The sequence below is a fragment of the Drosophila persimilis genome, unplaced genomic scaffold (assembly GCF_003286085.1).
Source record: "Drosophila persimilis strain 14011-0111.01,24,50 unplaced genomic scaffold, DperRS2 tig00003933-arrow-pilon, whole genome shotgun sequence".
NCBI classification, from domain to species: Eukaryota; Metazoa; Arthropoda; class Insecta; order Diptera; family Drosophilidae; genus Drosophila; species Drosophila persimilis.
Window position 1 is genome coordinate 2,957,153 of NW_020825706.1, and position 24,376 is coordinate 2,981,528.

Below are 24,376 nucleotides of genomic sequence, written 5' to 3' on the forward strand. Positions count from 1 at the left end.
ATAATAGACTTCTCGTGAACAATGCGGCGACTACTATTACAGGGTGCAGTTTAAGGCAGATTAATGGGCGTATTTTATAACGTGGTATGGGTTAAAGCTCAAGTGATTAAAGCTTTTGCATTTCTCAGCCGATTCCACAATGATAATTTGCCAGCAATTTATCCACCTATATACTATTGCTAGAATCGAGAACTTGTTATGATAATAGTAGCTGGTTTGATTTCCTCATAAATGTTTTCTCGTTGTAAGGAAAACAATTCTATGGATCCAACCAGTTGCCCATCGGCTATGCAAGTGGTTCGAGGTTCGGACGGTTATGAGAGCTTGAACGTTTGTGATCTTCAATAAGTTTTAAGATGCTTTACCTGCCCTTTATATTCTGGATCACTCTGGCGCTCTTTGTCGGCCTGCAATGCCAAACATTTCGTGAGTGGGCTCAAATCAGTGGAAACCGCTTCTAAATATTATTTTCTTTACAGCTGACAAGGTGAATAAATGTCATTATGGAGATGGCAAGTGCCTGGCAGAGTCGGCCAATGCTTTGATTCGTAATTATCCCAAGGGCATACCCGAGATCAATCTGAAGCCCTTCGATGTAGTGACAGTGAAGGATTGGGTGCTGGTCAATGACTCGCGGGTGGGCGGTGCCTGGTACTACTTCCAACTATTCAATCAGGTAAACCTTGGCTTCGAGAACACCACAATCACAGAGATCAAGGGCTTCGATCGGGATCCCACCAAATCCAAGATAGAGATTCATGGCAAGATACCCAGACTGGTGTACAAGGGCAAATACCACGCCAAGGGTCGGATGCTCTGGTTTGTGGATATCAATTCCAAGGGTGACTCGAGCTCGGATTTCCTCAACTTTCGCTTCGATCTGACGCTCAAAGTACGCACCGAATACAGGAACAATAAGCGATACATGAAAATATATGAGGTGGTACCCAACCTACGACTGGATCGGTGAGTAGTTCTTACAGGCACTATGTGTGGTTCGGTACTATATTATTCCTATCACTCCTGGCAACAGCTGGATCATGTGGATGGATGATTTCTTTCCCGATAACTTTGATATGACCATAGCTATTAATAATCTATTCAATCGGAATTGGGTCGAGTTCTGGAACGAATTAGAGCCGAGAATCCTGCTTCTGTTCGAAACGGTGTTTCTGAGCATGTTTGAAGATCTGTTCTACAACATACCATACGATGATCTCTTCCTAGCCGATTCGGAGTTCAATTAGCCATTAAGATATCGGATGTAGAATTCTCTATGCATTTATTTGTGCATTCAAGCATTAAAGTATTCTGACTCGAAACTGGTTCTCCAGACTGATGCACATTCCTGTTAAGGTTGTTGGCCTTATAGAACTCCTATCTATATCTATCTATATCATATCTATAAGTTCTCCCTTAAGCTGAAAGTCCTGGTGGAGTATCGGAACAATAAGCGGTACCTGAAGATGTGCCTATGATGAACTACGATGATCTAATCTATAAAATTAAATAAATTCCACTAGACTACATACATACTTACAATCCATGTACTTGTAAAAACGTAACTCTTTATGTTAGATAATTTTCATTAAAAAACAAACGAAAATGCTAATACAACAAGTAGTAGAGCTTTCGACCGGTTCTACAGACATAGCCCACCCTATAACTAAGTTCTAGTTAGTCGCGATTTCACATCGTAATCGACTGCTGAAGGCGCTGGTACTGAAGTGAATATAAACTGGCTGTAGGCTATGGGAATGCGTGATATATTCACCTTAGTGCTGTGCTTGCAGCTCATCAAATCTTTGCAGGGTCAAATATTACGTAGGTAACTCGATTATTAGACTTTGACCGAGCCCGAATGAATGATCACAATTTCTCTGAAATACCTGTATCCCATAGCAAAGGACATACCAAAATGCCGTTTCGGTGACTCGGATTGCATTGTGGACTCCATGAATAAAGTGATACGACGCTATCCGAGAGGCATACCCGCCTTGGGCATGAAACCCATCGATGTGGTGGACATACGGAACTCAAAGTTCTGGGATAATCCGAAAGTAGGAGCCTTCTGGCTGCAGTTCAATCTGTTTGATCAGGTCAACTATGGCTTTGAGAACACAACGATCACGAAGGTCAAGGGCTTTACTAAGAATCCCACATCGAGCCTGATGGAAATACACGGCAGGATACCGAGTCTCATCCATAAAGGGCGCTACATGTCTCAGGGTCGCGTATGGATCGTGGAATTGAATTCAACGGGCGAACAGCTTTCGGATTTCCAGAATTTTCGATTTGTTCTCAAGCTAAAAGTGATCATGGAGTATCGGAATAACAAGCGCTACCTAAAGATATACGAGCTGAATCCCATTGTCAATATGGATCGGTAAGTGGGAATACTCCTCTCCTTTCACGATTCTAATCAGAGATTGATTTGCAGTTGGGTCTTCTGGCTGGATAACTTTTTTTCAGAGAACACAGATCTCACAATTGCCATCAATCAGGTTTTCAACATACATTGGGTGGAGTTCTGGAATGAATTGGAGCCCACAAATCTGAGAATATTTGCGAGTGTTTTTCGTGATTTGATCGAGGATATTCTGTATAAAGTATCATATGATGATATGTTCCTACCGGATGAAAAAGAGACTCGCGAGAATGATTAAAGTCGAATCGATACACCTTTACATATAGAATTGCATTTATTCCAGAGAAGGACAAAGTTTATAACCGGTTTGGGGGAATAGATTAGCAACAAATGTAGCCCGATCACATTCATGCTAGGCATTTGATTGTTACCAGCAGTTGAGCTTCGGCCAGAGCCAGAGCTGGTTCTAGATAGAATTTAATTAAGTAAACTATACGTGACTAAAGTTACTTCTCGTTTGAAAGTCCGAGACAATATTCAATCGAAAAGTATGAATAAGCTCACTTGGCTGTGCTGCATCTTTATGCTGGAAGGACTTGGTGCACCCCTAGCAGCGGAGTTACGTGCGTAGATGAGCTCGAGGCAATGGTTATCATTTTGTATTCATTGGAATCAAAATTTTCCAGCTGGAGATATTGAAAAGTGTCACTTTGGGGACTCCCCATGCTTGGTGAAGACCATCAATGCCCTGATCAAGCGCTATCCCAAGGGCATTCCAGAGATTGGTCTGCCTCCGTTGGATGAGTACAACTTTCCCGATGCTCCAATAGTTGATACGCCCCATCGCGGCCCCATCTGGATGACCTTTAACATGCGGGACAATGTGAACAAAGGCTTCAACAATGCCACAATCACGCATGTGGAGGGTTTCCTGCGAGACCCCACCAAGCAACAGATAATCCTGAAGGCCCGCCTGCCACGACTCTTGCACGAGGCAACCTACGACATGCAGGGCAGGTTTCTGCTGTTTGTGGCCAACACCACGGGCAAACTGCAGTCGGATTTCCAGAACTTTCGGCTTACTCTGACCATCAAAGTGATACTGGAGTATCGGAACAACAAGCGATATCTGAAGATCTACGATTTGGTGCCGGTCGTCGACATTGATCGGTAAGTGGCAGATAATGCAGAGAGGACCAAGAAGTAATCTTTGAGATTTTCAGCTGGATTGTTTGGTTCGATAACTTGTACAGGGAGAATGAGGATGTCACCATTGCGCTGAATCGCTCCTTCAACAAAAACTGGTTGGAGTTTTGGAATGACCTGGAGCCGGGCCTGCTGAAAACGTTCTCCACTGTTTTTACTGTACTTCTGAACACGGTCTTTGAGCAGGTCGCCTACGACGATATGTTTCTGCCGGACATTGATATACGATTTGGATATAGTCACGATTAACACTGAGAAAAGAAAAGCTTTCATTGTCTTGAATATATCACGATTTATTCAGATTGTATTTGTTTTCCGTATTTATGATACTGTCCATCGGCTTGGAGATCGTCATAGAATATGTGATCGTTGTACGACTCATCACGATGATACATGTGCTGATATCCCTGGGAGCTACTGCCTCGTTTGAACTTTCGATGGTCTGCCTTTAGTTTCAGTAGCTTCTGTCGGATATGTGGCTGTCCCAGATGCTGCAAGGGTGTGGATTCCTCTTCATCATCCTCCTGATCGCTATTCTGGTGACGTTTGCGGCGACGATATGTCCTTCGCATTGCAGGGGGTCGCAGCGGGCGCATCACAATCCGAAATGGCACCATATGGAGGTGTTTCTTCGGCTGTGGCGGCGACGGCTTCTTCCACATCCCTTTGTACTGATCCACCACACTGCAGGTCTGCATGTCCTTGGGCTTGGGTATGCCCGTATCCAATTTGGGTGGACACTGCAGCACAAAGTACAGGTCGCTCTTGAATTTTTTGGAATCACTGCTGCTGCTGCTGCTGCTGCTGCTACTGGTTTCCTCGGTGTCCAGAAGCAGTTGAGCTGCCGGCACCTTGTAGTAGGCAAACATGTTCCGCTCCACCACAATGGCCGTGGCCGTAGGAGATGCCGGTGGTGCATTCAGCTGCTGGAGAAGTCCCAATGCCAATGCCAACTGCCACATGATTGCCGCTCAACTAGTAGTTGCCGCTGCAACAGGCATTGACAGTTTATAAGTCTGTGGCACTTTCAGGCTTGGCTGATTTCTTGCATAATTTGCTTGTGGTTTGCGGGGTGCAAGTTCAACGAACCACCACTTAGGCAGAGACCTTGTTCAATCGATACACGATATTAGAAGTGGCAAAAACGCTATTTTGTTGCCGGAAGACATGCAATTATCTGTTGCTTGGCTCAACAGTTGAATTGTAAATATTTTACCGCCACGTGTTGCAGGCGCCTGCGCTTGGGGTTGCTATAAAAATGGGTATTTTTTATAGAAGCTGTGTTTATGTTTTGGATAGGGTGGGGAGGTCGCCAATTCTACCCCTGAACATCTGTTGCCATCGAAATGCAACAATTCTTGGCGTGTCTGGAAAACATTTACCTTAATGCAAAGAAGAAGTTGTTTGTGGCCAGGTGTTGGCGGGATTTTTAGAGCCTGTCAGTTGTTTGGCATATTGCATGTTGAAAAATTTCTGGGATTGGGCAATCAATTTGTGCATCTAAATGGCTTTAATATATTCATAAACTATCAAAGGTATTTATTAAGTATTTCTGTTGAATATACATACGTGCATGAATATCCTCTGATCGGAGCAGAATCCTGTTTGGATTGCGGCCTTCAGTCGCATATTTTTGTTCTCTAAGCTAGCTGTTCTCTAAGCTCTCACTCTCTTCGTTATCTACTATGCCGACCGAAGCTTCGCGAAGCTGCACTTAGCGATCGGATCGGATCATATACATACATATGTACATATGTATGTGATATTTGAATGTAATCGGTATAATTAATTGGACCATTCCGCTATGTTAAGCTTTTAAGCTTTTTTAATAGCTATTGAGGTTTAATGAATAGTCGAGCAGGTTAGATGTACATATACTAAATGCACATTTATAAGTAAGAGAAAGTGAAAGTATGTGTGTTGTTTGTATGTATGTTGATTGTATGACGAATGGCGGGTATGACGTGATCGTGCAGAAAATCTTAGACGAGAGCGAAAGTGGGTGAGAAAAGGAAACTCTATTTAAGAAACTATCTATACCAAATAGATTTAAGATATTTTTCAAGAAGTAGTCGTTATTTTATATATATGTATCTAGCTGTGTGATACCTCTTTGCTTCAATATCCAATTTAGGATAAACCAATTTCCAATCGAATTATAATGATTGACGCGCCGCTTCACTAGTATTAATCTAGCACTCAATCAATCCATTGGATTCGTGCACATCAAACCAACTTTATTCGCACTCAAAGTAGCACAAATGGCGTGCCATTTGTCATAATCAAAAGATGGCGCCGCAACAGGTTGCCCCCAGCCGTGGCAACCACGATAGCAACGACTGTATGGCACAGGGGAAAATAACAATTCCCCAATCCAAAACAGGGCCAAAATCAACAACTACATGGCAACGGGGTCCTGCCACGATCACTTTTCCAGCCAACGGCACAAGATAATTGCCGCTTAAGTAACGGAGCATTCAGTCGCGTACCATCGCCGCAGGTAAGCAGTCGCAGTTAGGAATAAGTAAAACTATGGATACATCTTAGGGAAATTAAAAAAATTAATTTAAAAATATTTTAAACAAATCGGAAACTAATTATAAATAGTCAGTGACTAAATTTTCCTGAAAAGTATAATTAAATAGTCAAGAAATATGGAAATTTGTGATGTTTTCATGGAAAAATCTTGAATTTGATGCATTTTTGTTGTGTTATGTAACTAGTGAAAATTGTGGAAAAACGTTATAAAACTTATTAAAATTTTGCATAAACTGTTACTATTTGTTTGAAAAAGCTGTTTTATTCCATCAGTTAAAATTGGCTTAAGAATATTGACGATTTTTCAAATGAAACCATATTGACTTGCAGCGATTTATTGATTATATGTATATGTAATCGTGTATATAGTTGTTAGTGGTAACAAGGTCACTCAAACACTTAAAGCTAAATAATATGCATCGGCCCATAGCAAAACAGCAGCAGACAACCAGAATAACAACTGTAGAACCAACAACAGCAAGGAGTAGGCCCCGCAATGGAGCCATCCACCAGCGCCGACGCCGCGGCTGCAGCGGCTGGGGGCGGACCGGATCCAAGGCTAGAGCTGATGGGGTCGTTTGTCATCAAGTCACTTAAACTAAAGCCGGAGAAATGGACTCGAGTCATCACGGTGGAGGAGCACAAGGGGATAATCAAAGAGTTTCTGGACAGGAACACCCCCGTGGTCCTCATCATAATTCTGACGCCAGCGGCACAATTGGTGCCTTCGACCACCTTCCCCCTGTCGCAGCTGAAGAGCAAGGGAGTGTACTTCATAAAGCGATATGCAGAGCCAATACCACGAGAGGATTGTGGCAACTATATCATCTATGGCGACCTGGCCACCCGCACCATTGATCAGCTGTCCGCCCTGGTGGAGGAGGTACTCGTGCCACTTCTTTCCAACGAGGATAACTACAGGAGCTGGCCCATTATGGTGGCCCAGGATGTGCAGAAGCATGTGCACAGCCTCAAGAGCACCGTGCACCAGGTGAAGGGGCAGGTGAGCGGCGAAACCATACTGGCCATGCCCGTGGGCGTGGAGAAGATTGTGAAGGCGGCCAAGGAGCTGGTCGAAACGGAGCAGTGCCAGTTCGACTTGTATCTGAAGAGCGCCATTGAGGGTGTGGTCATCAAGTGGGCCACCCAGATCCACGAGGTCATCAAGGAGAGCCCCTCGAACGCCTTCGCCAATGGCCAGAATCCAACGCCACACACGGGTGAGTCAATGCCGCCACACACATGTTTTTTGTGTGCGAGTACACCATCAGTTATTTTTGGGCTGCCTCCCTCCATTTATTATTTATTGATAAAATTCAAGTTTCCAGATATCCTAGCAACCCCAAAAAATTTGCATGTTCAGGCCCATCCTTTTTTGGTCCTCACAAAGTTTCGTTTTTATTATCTGTTCACGAATGACATTCCACGTGCATGCAATATTTATTTGGTTATTATTGTACCTTACTACCAAAGGGTTTTTGGCCCATGTGAAATGTTGACATTTGACGCAGGCAATCAACTCTATGGAACTCTCTTGCGGGCCTAAAGCACAAGCGATTTTTGTGGTTTTCTCTGGGAAAAAACGTGAATGGTATTAGCAGGATAATATAAATAGAGTCGATTGAATACAGAAAGACCTAGACGGACATACGATTTATATACAGAAAACTGTGCAGAATATAAAATCATTTTCTAGAATTGGTCCATCATAGATCTTATGGGATCTATATGTCTTCAAGTCAATTAAACGATGAGGTCGTTTTATCTATTATTTAAGAAGAAATAAACTAAACAAACCCCCCATAAATGAAATATATCACACAATTTTATAACTTATTTAAAGATATCCATTTAATATCATAAATGTACAAAAGTAATCTTAATTATTACTTAACACCCCTCTTCTCATCCCAAAACAGAGTTTACATTTTGGAATAATCGTCTCAAGAATCTATCGTTCATCTACGACCAATTGCGCAACGAGCGCATTCGAGCCATGGCTCTGATACTGGAGTACTCGATGAGCGCCTACCATCCGTGCTTTCAGACCCTCTTCAAGAACGTCGTTACGGGTGAGAGTCGAGTACCATGCCATGCCACATGAATGTGCTTTTTGCATGCCAACCAGTAATTTGCATTTGATTGAAACTAAATCATCATCATAGCTCTGGCGGAGGCAAAGGACATAACACTCTATTTGAATCCGCTGAAACGTCCGCTACAGCACTTGGAGGAGATTGATTTTGCCGAATGCAAGCCCCTGCTCATACCATTCATGAATATCGTGTGCATTTTGTGGGGCAACTCCCGTTACTATTGTCAGTCGGGCAAAATCACAGTCCTTCTGCAGGAGATATGCAATTTGATTATTTACCAGGTAGAGGCAATCGATGATGGCAATCGGTGATGCAATTCTTGTACTTGATTGATTTCAGGCCAAAAGATACTTGGATCCATCGTCCATATTCCACAGCGATATCGATGAGGCCATGCAACGCCTCACTCTGTCCATACAGATATTAAAGTTCTTTCGGGAACTGTTCGACTATTATAAGGAACGCCTGGCCACATTCTTTACGGAGCCCGAGGAGCGGCCACCGATTTTATGGACTTTTCATCCAAATTCAGTTTTCAAGCGCTTTAATGCCTTTCTCGAGCGCCTCACAACAATTCAGTGGTAAGTGGATTGGAGTTTATTTAAAGTTTACAGACTTCCAAATATTATTTTCTATTCATTTGAAGGTTCTTTTTTACTGTGATTGAATTCCTGAAATTAGAGAAGGTCGAAATCGGTGGACTGCGAGGCCGACAGCTGAGCACACGCATCACAGATGTCTATGTGGAGTTTAATCAATATTTCACGGCCTTTGCCTCGAAGAGCTATGATGTCCTGGATCCGGACGATCATGAGTTTGATGAAGACTTTAAGGGTTTTCAGACCCGCATACTTGAGCTAGACATGAAGCTGGCCGCCATATTGTGTCAGGCCTTTGACGATTGCCACAATCTGGAGAGCATTTTCAAGGTATAACATTGAGAATTGGTTACCCTCTTGTTTTGTTTCTAATTCAATGTGTCTTCCAGCTGATTAGCATTGTGGGCAGCGTCCTAGATCGTCCCAAGATCAAGGAGGAGTTCACCCAACGATATGCCGAAATCGTGCGCATGCTCGACGATGAAATGACCGTGTGCGAGGCCATCTATGACAAGCAAATGGAACTGAGTCGCGAGGGGGACAATCTCTATCCCAACTACAATTGTCCGCCAGTGGCTGCCTTCATACGCTGGTGCCATCAGCTGGAGACCAGAATCACGGCCCCAGTCAAGCACTTCAAGGCACTGCAGCATGAGTAAGCATCACATTATCATCAGATATCTAATCCTACAATTAATCAAATGTTGTTTTGTAGAATCACCAAGACAGAGAAATCATTGGAGATCGTTGAACGCTACGAGTGTCTAATGGTTAAGCTGGGATCATGCAAGACCAAGTTCTTTGATGACTGGGCCCAACAGTTGGCCGGACAAATTGAAGAGAATCTCAAAAAGTCCTTGATAGCACGCGATCGGCGCAGCCATTCCTTGATCCTGAACTTCAGTTCCGCCCTGTTTTCCATTCTGCGCGAGGTGCACTACATGCAGCAGATGAAAATCGATGGCGTGCTCCAAATAGCCATAGACTTTGCCGAAAATAGTGATGTCTTTCGCTCGTACACCCTCAACCTGGAGAAAACCATTGACTGGTACAACAGCATACAGGAGGGCAGCTCTCCCGTAGAGCTTCGACTGATTGAACCAGAGATTAAAACCATTGATGACCTGGTTACAATCGGAGTGGATGAGCTGGTTTGGAATTCATCAGGTAATAAGCCAAGAAATCCTTTGAGAAATCCAAAGCTAAGTAATCCTTTTCTTGTAGATATCATGAGTTATCTGGAGAAGCTGCGCCAGCCTGTGGCCGCTCTACAGAACCGCATGGATCACACGCAGGGTAATCTTCGACAGATACGCAAAATCATGGGCGTCTGGGCCAAGCATCCGTTGTTCGAGCGAAGGGACTGCAAAAAGGACTCGGTGCTGTCGATGGACGAGCGACCAGATCGAACGACCAAGCGCTATGCCGAGATCCAGGCGGCCTCTGTGGAGATCCACAAGCTGCTGCATGACAATATGCTGCAGTTCGATATGGAGCAGAAGCAGGACGATGCCGTCTGGCTGAGCTATGTAGATTTTGTCGACAACATTGTCTATGAGAACCTTTTGCGTACTGTGGGCGTGAGTGTGGGCTATCTGGCGGAGAACATGGATCCGGACAACAACTATGCCCCACTGTTCGAGTCGCGTTTGGAGCTGGTCGAACCGAATCTGGTGTTTGTGCCCTCCTTGGACCCCGAGGATCCGATGGGCTTCAACAATATGCTGATCGAGCTGATGAGAGACATTATGAAAATGGGATCGCTCATCAAGCGGCTAAAGCCCAGCGAGAAGCGCAACTATGTGGAGGTGATAAAGGAGAATCAGGACATAATCGATATGCGCCGCGAGATACTCAACGGCGTGGATCTGGTCATGGAGGAGGCCTCGCGATTCTGCAGGCAGTTCGAACGATACTCGTATTTATGGCTGGACGATCGCGAGGAGTGCATGGAGTACTTCCTGGAATACGGTCGAATGCTGGATCCAGACGAAATAGAGCTGGTGCTTATGAACGACCCCAATCTGCCGCCCCCACAGCCCTGCCAGCCCACAATCGAGGCATTCCGGGAGCAGATCGACAACTACGAGTCGCTGTTCAATGAAATCGAGGACATTGCCGCGTTCCAGGTGTTTAGCTCCTGGTTTCAGGTCGATGTGCGACCCTTCCGCCAGGCCCTGCTTAACACTGTCTGCAAGTGGGGCAACATGTTCAAGGAGCATCTAGTGACCACAGTCACGTCCAGCCTAATGAACCTCAGCCACTTTATACGCAAGGCCGACGAGGGCTTGCTGCAGACAGTCAAGGAGAAGGACTACGAGGGCCTGGTCAGCATAATGGCATACCTGATGCAGGTGAAGGAGCGAGCGGCCAGAACGGACGAGATGTTCGAGCCGATGCAGGAGACCATACAGCTGCTCAAGTACTACGACATGGATATACCCGAGGAGGTGAACGTCCTGCTGCAGGAGCTGCCCGAGCAGTGGGCAAACACCAAGAAGATTGCCACAACTGTGAAGCAGCAAGTGTCGCCTCTGCAGGCCACCGAAGTGGTCAGCATTCGCAACAAGATCGCCCTCTTCGAGATGCACATACAACTGTTCCGCGAGGTCTTCAAGACCTATGACTTTTTCCGATTTGATTGTTACAAGCCCTACCTGCTGATGGACCGCATCAACGATGATATGTTCCTGTGCGAGAGCGAAATGCGTGACATACAGGAGTCGGGGAGTCTGTTCGAGGTCAATATACCCGAATTCAAGGTCCTCAAACAGTGTCGCAAGGAGCTGCGCATGCTCAAGGTACCATTTGATTATTTGTTACTTGAAATGTTCTCTTTTTATCTAGACTTTTGTATGTGCATGTGTTTTAATCTACTAAATTTATACATACCTATGTACTGCATGCCCACATGTGGAACTTTGAGCTTTTACTTTATTCCTTTATTCCCCCCTAATGCATTTACTAATCCTTAAACCTAATATTAACCGTAATCGTTGTTTCTGTGGCCCCCTACTAATCATTTCACACTTGCAAATTGCTTAGCAACTTTGGGATTATGTGAACATCGTTGCGACCAGCATAGACGACTGGAAGACGACTCCTTGGCGCAAGGTCGATGTGGAGAATATGGACATTGAGTGCAAGAAGTTTGCCAAGGATATACGTCTGTTGGATAAGGAAATGCGCCCGTGGGACACTTTCATCAATTTGGAGTCGACGGTCAAGAATATGTTGACCTCACTTCGGGCCGTTGGGGAGCTACAGAACCCGGCCATACGAGAACGACACTGGAATCAGCTCATGAACTCAACCAAGGTCTATTTTGGGATTCTATTCTATATGATATGCCATATCCTTTTCTGTCCTTAAGCCAACCTCCTAATTGATTTGGCAAATTGTATATAATACATGTAAATCTCTATGTCTCCTCGCACCTGAGCTCTTCTCTCAGTTGGGATGCTCTCAAATGTATAGCAAAAAACGTTTTAATCATTTTACTTTCTCCAAACCTTCTTTCGTTTCCGCTTGATTTTGGGGCCCACAAAAAACACCTTATTGTGACCTGGCCCAAAAAACTGTACAGTTCTTGTAAATACCATTTCATTGCAGAGTCTGGCCGCCCTGCCCAAGGAAGTTACCGTAAGTGGTTAACGGCATGCCTCTCAGAAGTAGAATCCTAGTTATCGAATACGTAGTCTAGTCCATTCTGTGCACCATCTGTTTGTTTGATTTTTGTTGACATTTTCGGGTGCATTTTTTAGGTCAAGTTCATCATGGATCACGAGACAACGCTGGCCGAATTGCTGGGCCTGAATCTACACGAATGCGAGGAGGAGGTGAAAAATATCGTGGACAAGGCCGTCAAGGAGATGTCGATGGAGAAAATCCTTAGGGATTTGAACACCACATGGTCGGCAATGGAGTTTGACCATGAGCTGCATCCGCGCACTGGGTGTAACCTCCTGAAGGCTTCGGAAGAACTCATAGAGACGCTTGAAGATAATCAGGTTTGCCTACAGAATTTAATAACATCCAAGTACATCGCCCATTTCCTCGAAGAAGTTTCAACTTGGCAAAACAAACTTATGATCGCCGATCAAGTGATAACCGTTTGGTTTGAGGTGCAACGCACTTGGACCCATCTTGAGAGTATCTTCATGAGTTCGGAAGACATACGCAAACAGCTCCCCGTCGATTCGGTGCGTTTCGATAATATCGATGCGGAATTTCGCGTACTCATGGATGAGATGTCCCTCTCGTCGAATGTGGTGGCATCGACCAATCGACCTGGGCTGATCGAACGCTTGGAGCATTTGCAAAAGGAGCTTACGCTTTGCGAGAAGGCATTGGCAGAGTATTTGGAAACGAAACGTTTGGCTTTTCCTCGTTTCTATTTTGTATCATCGGCCGATCTGCTGGATGTCCTCAGCAATGGCATTCAGCCGGAAATGGTCACCAAGCATCTAACCAAACTCTTCGATTCGATTGCCCGCTTAAAGTTCAATCGTGACCAGGCCAATGAGATCGACACAGCTTCGGGCATGTATGCCAAGGATGGCGAGTATGTCGAGTTCAACGAACTGGCTAGCATACGCGGACCCGTCGAGGTCTGGCTGAATCGCATCCAGGCGGCGATGCGGGCCAGTCTGCGGCACTATGTCACAGAAGCTGTGACAGCTTATGAGGAAAAGCAACGGGAACAATGGTTGTTCGACTATCCTGCCCAGGTGTCCCTCTGCGGATCCCAGATCTGGTGGTCCACGGAGGTGAACATCGCCTTCAGCCGCCTTGAGGAGGGCTACGACAACGCCATCAAGGACTACTACAAGAAACAGATCTCACAACTCAGTTTACTCATAACACTTCTGCTGGGCGAGCTTAGCAAGGGCGATCGTCAGAAAATCATGACGATATGCACCATTGATGTGCATTCGAGAGATGTGGTCGCTAAGATGATTCAGGCCAAATTGGATTCAGGCTCCGCTTTTATGTGGCAATCGCAGTTGAGGCATCGCTTCGACGATGTGGAGAAGGACTGCTTTGCCAATATTTGCGACGCCGAGTTCCAGTATTGTCACGAATACTTAGGCAATACGCCACGCCTGGTCATAACGCCGCTCACAGATCGCTGTTACATCACCCTGACACAATCCCTCCATCTAGTGATGGGCGGGGGCCCGGCTGGCCCCGCCGGTACGGGAAAAACTGAAACAACCAAGGACTTGGGACGCGCCATCGGCATCATGGTCTACGTCTTCAACTGTTCCGAACAAATGGACTACCAGTCGTGCGGCAACATTTACAAGGGCCTGGCCCAGACCGGCGCCTGGGGATGCTTCGACGAATTCAATCGCATAACAGTCGAGGTCCTGTCGGTGGTGGCGGTGCAGGTGAAGTCCGTGCAGGACGCCATACGCGACAAAAAGAAGATGTTCAATTTTATGGGCGAAATGATTAGCCTTGTTCCAACGGTGGGGATATTTATTACCATGAATCCTGGCTACGCGGGACGCACAGAGCTGCCGGAGAATCTGAAGGCACTGTTCCGGCCCTGTGCCATGGTCGTGCCGGACTTTGAGCTCATCTGCGAGATCATGCTGGTGGCCGAGGGCTTCCAGGATGCCCGAGTGCTGGCCCGCAAATTCATCACACTCTATACGCTGTGCAAGGAGCTGCTGTCCAAACAGGATCACTACGATTGGGGCCTGAGGGCGATCAAATCTGTGCTGGTTGTGGCTGGATCACTAAAGGTATGGTGGAGCTTCAATAATCATTACTGGTGTCCCTAATCTATGATCTATGTTAAAGCGCGGTGATCCTGGCCGACCGGAGGAGGAGGTCCTAATGCGCGCCTTGCGCGACTTTAATATACCGAAAATAATCACCGACGATATGCCGGTGTTCATGGGGCTCATCAGCGATTTATTTCCCGCCTTGGATGTGCCACGCAAACGTGATCAGGACTTTGAGCGCACCGTAAAACAAGCTGCCTCCGACTTGCTACTGCAACCAGAAGATAATTTCATTTTGAAAGTGGTGCAACTGGAGGAACTGTTGGAGGTACGTCACTCTGTGTTCATCGTTGGCAATGCAGGCACGGGCAAGACCCAAGTGTGGAAGACGCTGCTGCGCACCTATCAGAACATCAAGCGGAAGCCCATATTCAATGACTTGAATCCGAAAGCGGTGACCAATGATGAACTTTTCGGCATCATCAACCCGGCGACACGTGAGTGGAAAGACGGTCTGTTCTCGGTGCTAATGCGGGATCAGGCAAACATAACGGGCGATCAACCAAAGTGGATTGTTCTCGATGGCGACATCGATCCCATGTGGATCGAGAGCTTGAATACCGTAATGGACGATAATAAAGTATTGACTTTGGCAAGTAACGAGCGCATTGCGTTGACTCCTTCGATGCGTTTGCTCTTTGAGATCTCCAACCTGAGAACAGCAACACCGGCAACTGTATCCAGGGCTGGCATATTGTACATTAACCCCCAGGACTTGGGTTGGAATCCGTAAGTACTATCTATCGATCAGCCTGTCAACTAATCCATCAATCAATCTTCAATTGTTAGCTATGTGACGAGTTGGGTTGAAACGCGTAAAATTCCAGCCGAAAAGTCCAATTTGGTCATGTTATTCGATAAGTACATACCGCCTTCATTGGAAACGATACGCGTGCGTTTCAAAAAGATCACGCCTGTCGCCGAAATGGCCCACATACAAATGCTGTGCCATCTACTAAACTGTTTTCTAATACCGGCGAACACCCCGGCCGATTGCCCAAAAGAATGGCACGAACTGTACTTTGTTTTTGCCTGTATTTGGGCGTTCGGTTCGGCCATGTTCCAGGATCAAGCCATTGACTATCGCGTGGAGTTCAGCAAATGGTGGGTAAATGAATTCAAAACTGTTAAGTTCCCCTCAGGTGAGTGCCACATCACAGCTTCTATATGAAATCTTCCCTGAGTGTAACACAAATGCGATCCATCCAACAAAACAAAAGGTGGAACAGTTTTCGATTACTTTCTGGATAGCGAGACGAAGACCTTCCTGCCCTGGACGGAGAAGACACCCAAGTTTGAGCTGGACTCGGATCTACCGCTGCAAGCTGTCATAGTGCACACCTCCGAGTCGATACGCCTGCGTTACTTCCTAGATCTCCTGATGGATAAGAAGCACCCGGTGATGCTAGTTGGGAATGCCGGCTGCGGCAAGACCGTACTGGTTAACGAGAAGCTTCAATCGCTTTCTGAGAATTACGCTGTCACTACAATACCATTCAATTTCTATACCACGTCCGAGATGTTGCAAAAGATACTCGAAAAGCCGCTGGAAAAGAAAGCGGGTCGCAACTACGGACCGCCCGGCAACAAGCTACTCTGTTACTTTGTGGACGACATCAATATGCCCGAGGTGGACTGCTATGGCACCGTTCAGCCGCACACCCTGATGCGGCAGCATCTCGACTATGGCCACTGGTACGACCGGAACAAGTTGACCCTGAAGGACATCCACAACTGTCAGTATGTGGCCTGCATGAACCCCACCTCGGGCAGCTTCACCATCAATCCGCGTCTCCAGCGACACTTTTGTGTGCTGGCCGTCAGTTTTCCCGGCCCCGAGTCAATAACGGTCATGTACTCGGCCATTCTGGCGCAGCATTTTGCCAACGCGGAGCAGAAGTTCGTACCAATCGTCCACCGAATGACGGCCAATATTGTGGCAGCCACGATAGCGCTGCACAACAAGTGCCTGCAGGTCTTCCTGCCTACGGCCATCAAGTCGCATTACATCTTCAACTTGAGAGACATCAGCAATGTTTTTCAGGTGGGTTCAGAGCACCATTCTCTACATGTATTGTGATTAATTTGTGATTTGTTTCTTTTAGGGATTGCTGTTTAGTTCCACAGAGTGTTTGACGGGATCAACAGATCTTATACGTTTGTGGCAACACGAGACACAGCGTGTGTACGCGGATAAGCTAACTGATGATAAGGATATCGATAGCTTTACCAAAATGCAGCATGACATTGTCAAGAAGTCGTTCGAAGAAATTGACGAATCCGTTATATTCGACAAGCCGAATATCTACTGTCATTTCGCTGGAGGAATTGGTGATCCTAAGTACATGCCCATCAAGGGCTGGACTGAGCTTCACAAACTCCTTCAGGAAGCAATGTCATCGTATAATGATCTAGTCGCTGCCATGAATCTGGTGCTATTCGAGGATGCGATGATGCATGTTTGCAGGTAAGCCCTACCCTCATAAAAATCCCCCCTAAAACCAGGAATAATCTGTTTTATTTTCAGAATAAATCGCATATTAGAATCACCGCGTGGCAGCGCCTTATTGGTTGGTGTTGGTGGCAGTGGCAAACAATCTCTAGCGCGCTTGGCAGCATTCATATCCAGCTTGGAGGTCGTGCAGATACAGCTTAAGAAAGGCTACTGCGTCAACGATTTGAAGGTGTCTTTTCATATGAACCATATACTTAAGCCGCCTATGTTAACAATTTTTCATTTTTAGAGCGAATTTTCAGGATTGTATTTGAAGGCTGGTTTGAAAAATGTTGGCACTATGTTCTTAATGACGGATGCCCAAATCCCCAGCGAGGATTTTCTTGTCCTTATCAACGATATGTTAGCCACTGGCGAGATACCAGATCTATTTCCGGACGACGAAATCGAGAACATAATAGCTGGCGTGCGAAATGAGGTCAAAGGTGCGGGACTGGTTGATACGCGAGAAAACTGCTGGAAATTCTTCATCGATCGTGTGCGCAAACAACTGAAGATAGTTCTGTGCTTTTCACCAGTGGGTTCAACATTGCGTGTTCGGTCGAGAAAATTCCCTGCCATCATTAATGCCACATCCATCAATTGGTTCCACGAATGGCCTCAGGAGGCACTCATCTCGGTGGCCATGAACTTTTTGGCCCAGAACAAGGTTCTGCCCGAGAACCATCGCGATTCTGTGGCTAAGTTCATGGCCTATGTCCATACGTCGGTCAACACGACGTCCAAAGTCTATTTACAGAATGAGCGCCGCTACAACTACACAACGCCCAAGAGTTATCTCGAACAGATTAACCTCTATATCAAGCTGCTCAACCACAAGCACGATGATCTGCAGAGCAAAATCGAGCGTCTGGAAAATGGTCTGGAGAAGCTGCGGTCCACCGCCTTGCAGGTGGCCGATCTGAAGGTGAAGCTGGCCGTCCAGGAGGTCGAGCTGAAGGAGAAGAACGATGCGGCCGATGCTTTGATCGAAATTGTGGGCATTGAAACGGAGAAAGTGCAAACGGAGAAAGCCGTGGCCGACGAGGAGGAAATGAAGGTCGCTTTGATAGCCGACGAAGTCAGCAAAAAGCAGCGCGACTGCGAGGAGGATCTCCTCAAAGCAGAGCCCGCTCTGATGGCCGCCCAGGATGCCCTCAACACCCTCAACAAAGCCAATCTCACGGAGCTAAAGAGCTTCGGCTCCCCGCCGGGAGTCGTGACAAATGTGACCGCCGCCGTTATGGTTCTGCTCGCCCCTGGTGGCAAGATACCTAAAGACCGCTCCTGGAAGGCAGCCAAAATAGCAATGGCAAAGGTGGACGCGTTCCTGGATGCACTGATCAACTATGACAAGGAGAATATACACCCAGAAATCATCAAGGCCATTCAGCCGTATCTCAAGGATCCAGAATTCGAGCCTGAGTTTGTGCGCTCCAAGTCGGGAGCAGCGGCCGGCCTGTGTGCCTGGGTCATCAATATAATCAAATTCTACGAGGTCTACTGCGATGTGGAGCCCAAACGGAAGGCACTGGCAGCGGCCAATGCAGAACTGGCCGCGGCCCAGGATAAGCTAGCGGGTATCAAACGGAAAGTGATGGTATGTTTCCCAAATGATGACTAAATTCTTTTAAGTTTTTCTTATAGCCAACTCTTCTCCTTACAGGGTCTCGAGGAGCAGCTGGCCAAGCTAACGGCCGACTTTGAGAAGGCAACGGCGGATAAATTGCGTTGCCAACAGGAGGCGGATGCCACGCAAGCAACCATCGCCCTGGCCAATCGACTGGTGGGCGGTCTGGCCAGTGAGAATGTGCGCTGGGCAGAGGCTGTCAACAAGTGAGTGTCCCAGTGAATATCTCCTTATGTGCATCCTAGTTAATGTATCTGTATCTTCCACATAGCTTCGTGAAGCAGGGCATTACCTTACCCGGCGATATCCTACTCATTACCGCCTTCATTTCCTATGTCGGTTGTTTCACGAAAGGATTTCGCATCGATCTACTGCTTAAGATGTGGACACCCTTTCTCAAGAGCATTGATCCACCCATACCCACAACCGAGAGTCTCGATCCCCTATCGCTGCTCACCGACGACACAACCGTTGCCGTTTGGACCAATGAGGGACTCCCCAGTGATCGCATGTCGATCGAGAATGCCACGATTCTGTCCAATTCGGATCGTTGGCCTCTGATGATCGACCCCCAGCTGCAGGGCGTCAAATGGATAAAGCAAAAGTATGGCGAGGATCTAAAGGTTATACGGTTGGGTCAGCGCAGCTATTTGGAAAACATCGAGAAGTCCATTAATGCAGGCTGCACTGTGCTGATTGAGAATATTGATGAGAGCTTGGACCCAGTGCTCGATTCTTTATTGGGTCGCAATTTGATCAAGAAGGGAAAGTAAGTGTGGGAGGGTTCACACAGTACTTAAATAAAATATCTCATCCTTTGCAGAGCCCTCAAAATCGGGGACAAAGAGGTCGAATACAACTCCAATTTCCGTTTGATTCTGCACACAAAACTAGCTAATCCGCACTACAAACCAGAGATGCAAGCACAAACTACACTCATTAACTTTACCGTTACACGAGATGGCCTCGAAGATCAACTGCTGGCTGAAGTGGTGAAGGCCGAGCGCCCCGACCTGGAGGAACTGAAGGCCGAGTTGACCAAACAACAGAATGACTTCAAAATCATGCTGAAGAAACTGGAGGACGATCTGCTGTCGCGCCTTTCGTCGGCGGGTGAGAATATTTTAGGTGACACTGCATTGGTAGAGAACCTGGAGACCACCAAGAGCACGGCATCAGAGATTGAGGTGAAGGTGGCGGAAGCCAAGATAACATCGAAGAAAATCGACAAGGCCCGTGAATACTACAGACCAGCAGCGGCCAGGGCCAGTCTGCTCTACTTTATACTGAACGAATTAAACACGATCAATCCGATCTATCAGTTCTCACTTAAGGTAGGCTAATAGGTCATATGTTGTATGGGAATGGATTTTGATTGTTCCTTTGATGTACAGGCTTTTAGTGTAGTGTTCCAAAAGGCCATAGCCAAGGCTGATCCGGGCGAAACTTTGGATTTGCGCGTGTCCAATTTGATCGATTGCATTACGTATTCGGTCTTTCAGTATACTTCGCGTGGTCTTTTCGAATGCGACAAGCTAATCTTTGCCTCGCAAATGACATTTCAGGTGAGAGCTTCTATCACACTGATGTTTGATCTTTGATTAATGAATTGATTCCCACAGATTCTACTTATGAACGAGGAGTTGACATCCGCGGAACTGGACTTCCTACTCCGCTTCCCGATCAAGCCACATGTGACAAGTCCTGTGGACTTCTTATCAAACCAATCGTGGGGCGGAATTTGCAGTCTAGCGTCCAAGGATGAGTTCCGGAACTTGGATCGTGACATCGAAACGTCTTCGAAGCGCTGGAAGAAGCTTGTGGAATCGGAGCTGCCGGAGAAGGAGAAATTCCCACAGGAATGGAAGAACAAAACTGCTTTGCAGAGGCTCTGCATGATCAGAGCTTTAAGGCCCGATCGCATGACCTATGCTTTAGCGTAAGTATCCGCCAGATACTCCGAAATTAAGTACGAATAATGTGTAATCCATTTCATTACAGTGACTTCATTGAGGAGAAACTGGGCTCCAAATATGTGGAGAGCCGTGCCATGGAGTTTGCCAAATCCTACGAGGAGGCCAGTCCATCCACACCGATCTTCTTTATACTCTCGCCAGGAGTTAATCCCCTGAAGGATGTGGAGGCTTTGGGCAAAACACTGGGCTTTACAATGGATCTCGGTAATTTCCATAATGTGTCATTGGGACAGGGTCAAGAAGCCATTGCAGAGGCGGCCATGGATACAGCAGCGAAGAATGGCCACTGGGTGGTGTTACAGAATATTCATTTGGTGAGGAAATGGTTGCCCGTCCTTGAGAAGAAACTGGAGTACTATGCCGAGGACTCGCATCCAGACTACCGCATGTTCCTGAGCGCAGAGCCAGCATCCACTCCCTCAGCTCACATTATACCACAGGTATGTCTACCTATAATCAATATTAAAGATGTAGTGATTTAATTTCCATATCGATTCTAGGGTATATTGGAATCATCGATCAAGATCACCAATGAGCCACCGACTGGCATGCTGGCGAATCTCCACAAGGCTCTGGACAACTTCACCCAGGAAACTCTGGAGATGTCGGGCAAGGAGGCCGAGTTCAAGGCCATTTTATTCTCCCTCTGCTACTTCCATGCCGTGGTGGCAGAGAGGCGCAAATTTGGCCCACAAGGCTGGAACAAGATCTATCCCTTTAATGTGGGTGACCTGAACATCAGTGTGTCAGTGCTGTACAACTATCTGGAGGCCAATGCCAAGGTGCCGTGGGAAGATCTGCGCTATCTGTTCGGGGAGATCATGTATGGGGGGCACATAACCGACGACTGGGACAGGCGGCTGTGCATCACCTATCTGGAGGAGTATATGCAGCCGGATCTGGTGGATGGTGAGCTGTTTCTGGCGCCATCCTTTCCCGCACCGCCCAACACGGACTACCAGGGCTATCACAGCTATATAGACGATATGATGCCAGCGGAGTCGCCGTATCTGTATGGCCTGCATCCCAATGCGGAGATCGGGTTCCTAACCACGCGAGCGGAGAACATTTTCCGCACTGTTTTCGAGATGCAGCCACGCGACGCAGGTGCCGGGGGCGGGACAACGGTGACGCGCGAGGACAAGGTCAAGCAGATTGTCGATGAGATTATTGAGAAGCTGCCGGAGGAATTCAACATGATCGAGATCATGAACAAGGTGGAGGAGCGTACGCCCTATGTGATAGTGGCCTTTCAGGAGTGCGAGCGCATGAATTTCCTGACCAGCGAGATGAAGCGCAGCCTGAAGGAATTGGACTTGGGCTTAAAGGGTGAATTGACCATTACATCGGACATGGAGGTGCTGGAGAATTCACTGTTTTTGGATCAAGTGCCGCCCATTTGGACGCAACGTGCGTATCCTTCGCTCTTGGGTCTCAACAATTGGTTCATCGACTTGTGCTTGCGTCTGCGAGAGCTGGAGACCTGGTCCACCGACTTTGTGGTAAGTCCATCCACTAAACAGTCCAAAAATGCTCTTAGCTGATTCGTTTCTTTTCACTCTGCAGCTTCCCTCTTGCGTCTGGCTGGCTGGGTTCTTCAATCCGCAGTCTCTACTCACAGCCATCATGCAGAGCACAGCGCGACGCAATGACTTGCCACTGGACAAGATGTGCCTGCAGTGTGACGTGACCAAGAAGCAGAAGGAGGAATTTACGTGAGATATGATACGCAATACCCAATTGACTCTTCAGATGACCCTCCCAGCGAGAGGGTGCTGGCATTTCTATATGCAAAAAGTATCGCTAATGCGGTGATTGTTTCGTTGTACATAGGAAGAGTGATATTTAACAGGGGTATTCCAGCTTTGGCTAGTTGTAACCTCTTTCCACAGTTTGTCGACCCTCCGGGGCCCCTTTTCTATGCCATGTAATCTATTTCATGCGATGTTACAACATGTAGGGGGGAGGGCACTTCTGTTTCAACTGCGGCCAATGGCCAGCGACTGTCTTCGCTCCGAGTGTGTCTATTTATAGCCGCAATGCTATTTCATAAGAGCTAATTTTAAAACACCACATAGAGTATAAATAGGAATTATTAATAGCATTGTAATTTACAATTGTCTGTGTGCCGCCTGATTGTGGCTGTCCGCTGTGCTGATTGCTTATTAAGTGGCGCCCTGGTCGACAAAACGTCGCACGTTTCACATGGCGTCGGCTGTCGCCGCTAAGCAAACAATGGCTTGGCACCGGCGCACCGTCGCGACGTACAAGCAGATTAGCATCTAGACCAGCACCAGCCCCCCCAACTAATTAAACTACTATAGATAGACAGGCGGACAGACACTCGATTGAAAAGATCCACGATCTTGTAATTACAGAACGGCACCGCGCGATGGTTGCTGCGTGCACGGGATTTTCATGGAGGGCGCTCGATGGGATATACAGCAGGGCATCATAATGGAGTCGCGGCTCAAAGAACTCTATCCGTCAATGCCAGTGATCAATATTCGGGTGAGTTTTTTGTAATGCAAATTTTTGTTTGGTAAATGCGAAAATCCGAGAATGCTGAATTGAGAATAGATCTGTGGCGTCTCTGAGTTGGCGCATGTTGGAATAAATTCCCAAAAAAACTAGATTCCATTCCATTTCGAATTGTCTATTGCAGGCCATTACCCAAGACAAGCAAGACTTGAGGAATATGTACGAGTGCCCCGTCTACAAGACCCGAACTCGTGGCCCCACCACCTACGTCTCGAATTTGAATCTGAAAACCAAAGACAAGCCTGGCAAATGGATTCTGGCCGGTGTGGCCCTACTTCTGCAGACTTAAATCGGAAACTAATTAGTTTTCTTTCTGTATTCCTAACCTATTTAGTAGAATTTTATAGCTGAAATTTGGAATAATTCGCAATTTAGAAAGACATCTCTGTAGTACAATAATAGACCTAAGATTCGTAGACTTATATACAAATGTTTCTAGTAGAATTCAGACTTAACTTTCGATTGAACTTCTTTGTAGTGCACTTTTTGAAATAAATCACTTCCTAAGTAGTCTTGCCTTAGGCGCACTAGCATAAAAACTTAACAGAAAAGCGACATTTTGTTTACCTTACTGGGGAAATCTCCAAGGCCAAATCCAAAGATTACTTTCTATGGGTAAGAACGATGCATATTTTCATATAATTGTGACTCAATTTTTGTTTGCTTAAAGGTAAAAACCCCAAGGAAATCACCTAATTACGCATGAAACAATACCACCCATCAATTTGGATGATATTCCTGGCTGATAATCGTATGCCGCTGATAAGACTATAAATTTCTATGAGCTTGAGAGCCATGAGAGAAACGCATACAAAAAATCCCAAAAATGTAAAAGAAAAATTCTAAATCAAAAGCGTCGCGTATCCATAAATAACAGACCTACATATAGTTATGGATATACATATGCTACAATACGTATGAAATGTCTGAAACGGAACCATCAAAGAAAATTCATAGACATTTCTGGGGTGGAGTGAACTCGTGGCCGTCGCAAATTGAAACAATTTTCACATATTTTTGCCTTTGGTTTTATTTAATTTTGAATTTTTGTTGTATCTCTCTCTTTCTGATAAGCGTGCGACTGCTTTGGGGTACGAGTCCGGTGGTCCGGTGGTCTGCCGGTCTGGCGGTCT

General features: G+C 46.4%; 5 protein-coding genes and 1 long non-coding RNA gene across 8 annotated transcripts; 4 read left to right on the top strand and 2 right to left on the bottom strand.

The window, feature by feature from the left end:
• The first annotated feature begins 288 nt into the window (after positions 1 to 288).
• Positions 289 to 1,539, top strand: LOC6594359 (circadian clock-controlled protein). Its single transcript, XM_002019915.2, has 3 exons — positions 289 to 426; positions 480 to 966; positions 1,034 to 1,539. The coding sequence occupies exons 1-3, from the start codon at positions 357 to 359 to the stop codon at positions 1,245 to 1,247; spliced, it is 771 nt and encodes a 256-aa protein (XP_002019951.1). The 5' UTR covers positions 289 to 356; the 3' UTR covers positions 1,248 to 1,539.
• Positions 1,540 to 1,713: 174 nt separating this feature from the next.
• LOC6594360 lies at positions 1,714 to 2,687 on the top strand. 2 transcript variants are annotated; one of them, XM_002019916.2, is made up of 3 exons: positions 1,714 to 1,824; positions 1,903 to 2,386; positions 2,441 to 2,687. In XM_002019916.2, the coding sequence occupies exons 1-3, from the start codon at positions 1,752 to 1,754 to the stop codon at positions 2,664 to 2,666; spliced, it is 783 nt and encodes a 260-aa protein (XP_002019952.2). In that variant the 5' UTR covers positions 1,714 to 1,751; the 3' UTR covers positions 2,667 to 2,687. The 2 variants fall into 2 exon arrangements, with proteins under 2 accessions (XP_002019952.2, XP_026850247.1); XM_026994446.1 differs by having other exon boundaries at positions 1,773 to 1,828.
• Positions 2,688 to 2,858: 171 nt separating this feature from the next.
• Positions 2,859 to 3,881, top strand: LOC6594361. The gene is made up of 3 exons (XM_002019917.2): positions 2,859 to 2,991; positions 3,055 to 3,538; positions 3,592 to 3,881. Exons 1-3 carry the CDS (start codon positions 2,919 to 2,921, stop codon positions 3,821 to 3,823), a joined length of 789 nt encoding a protein of 262 aa, XP_002019953.1. The 5' UTR covers positions 2,859 to 2,918; the 3' UTR covers positions 3,824 to 3,881.
• LOC6594362 lies at positions 3,868 to 4,552 on the bottom strand. The gene has a single exon (XM_002019918.2). It carries the CDS (start codon positions 4,534 to 4,536, stop codon positions 3,868 to 3,870), a length of 669 nt encoding a protein of 222 aa, XP_002019954.1. The 5' UTR covers positions 4,537 to 4,552.
• A 235-nt stretch (positions 4,553 to 4,787) lies between these two features.
• On the bottom strand, positions 4,788 to 5,192 carry LOC113567275. Its single transcript, XR_003409390.1, has 3 exons — positions 5,144 to 5,192; positions 4,957 to 5,082; positions 4,788 to 4,824 (listed from the first exon to the last, which is right to left on the bottom strand). It is a non-coding gene; the product is annotated as an uncharacterized LOC113567275 (long non-coding RNA).
• A 1,403-nt stretch (positions 5,193 to 6,595) lies between these two features.
• On the top strand, positions 6,596 to 23,654 carry LOC6594363 (dynein beta chain, ciliary). Of its 2 annotated transcripts, XM_026994561.1 has the most exons (27): positions 6,596 to 7,332; positions 8,032 to 8,184; positions 8,278 to 8,489; positions 8,548 to 8,789; positions 8,855 to 9,137; positions 9,197 to 9,462; positions 9,523 to 9,974; positions 10,032 to 11,608; positions 11,853 to 12,125; positions 12,420 to 12,449; positions 12,572 to 14,560; positions 14,619 to 15,331; positions 15,392 to 15,744; positions 15,823 to 16,646; positions 16,708 to 17,069; positions 17,130 to 17,286; positions 17,347 to 18,696; positions 18,763 to 18,932; positions 18,998 to 19,495; positions 19,550 to 20,060; positions 20,121 to 20,291; positions 20,349 to 20,665; positions 20,728 to 21,142; positions 21,203 to 22,204; positions 22,269 to 22,417; positions 23,081 to 23,213; positions 23,368 to 23,654. In XM_026994561.1, the coding sequence occupies exons 1-27, from the start codon at positions 6,609 to 6,611 to the stop codon at positions 23,530 to 23,532; spliced, it is 13,491 nt and encodes a 4,496-aa protein (XP_026850362.1). In that variant the 5' UTR covers positions 6,596 to 6,608; the 3' UTR covers positions 23,533 to 23,654. The 2 variants fall into 2 exon arrangements, with proteins under 2 accessions (XP_026850362.1, XP_026850363.1); XM_026994562.1 differs by lacking the exon at positions 12,420 to 12,449.
• Positions 23,655 to 24,376: the final 722 nt, after the last annotated feature.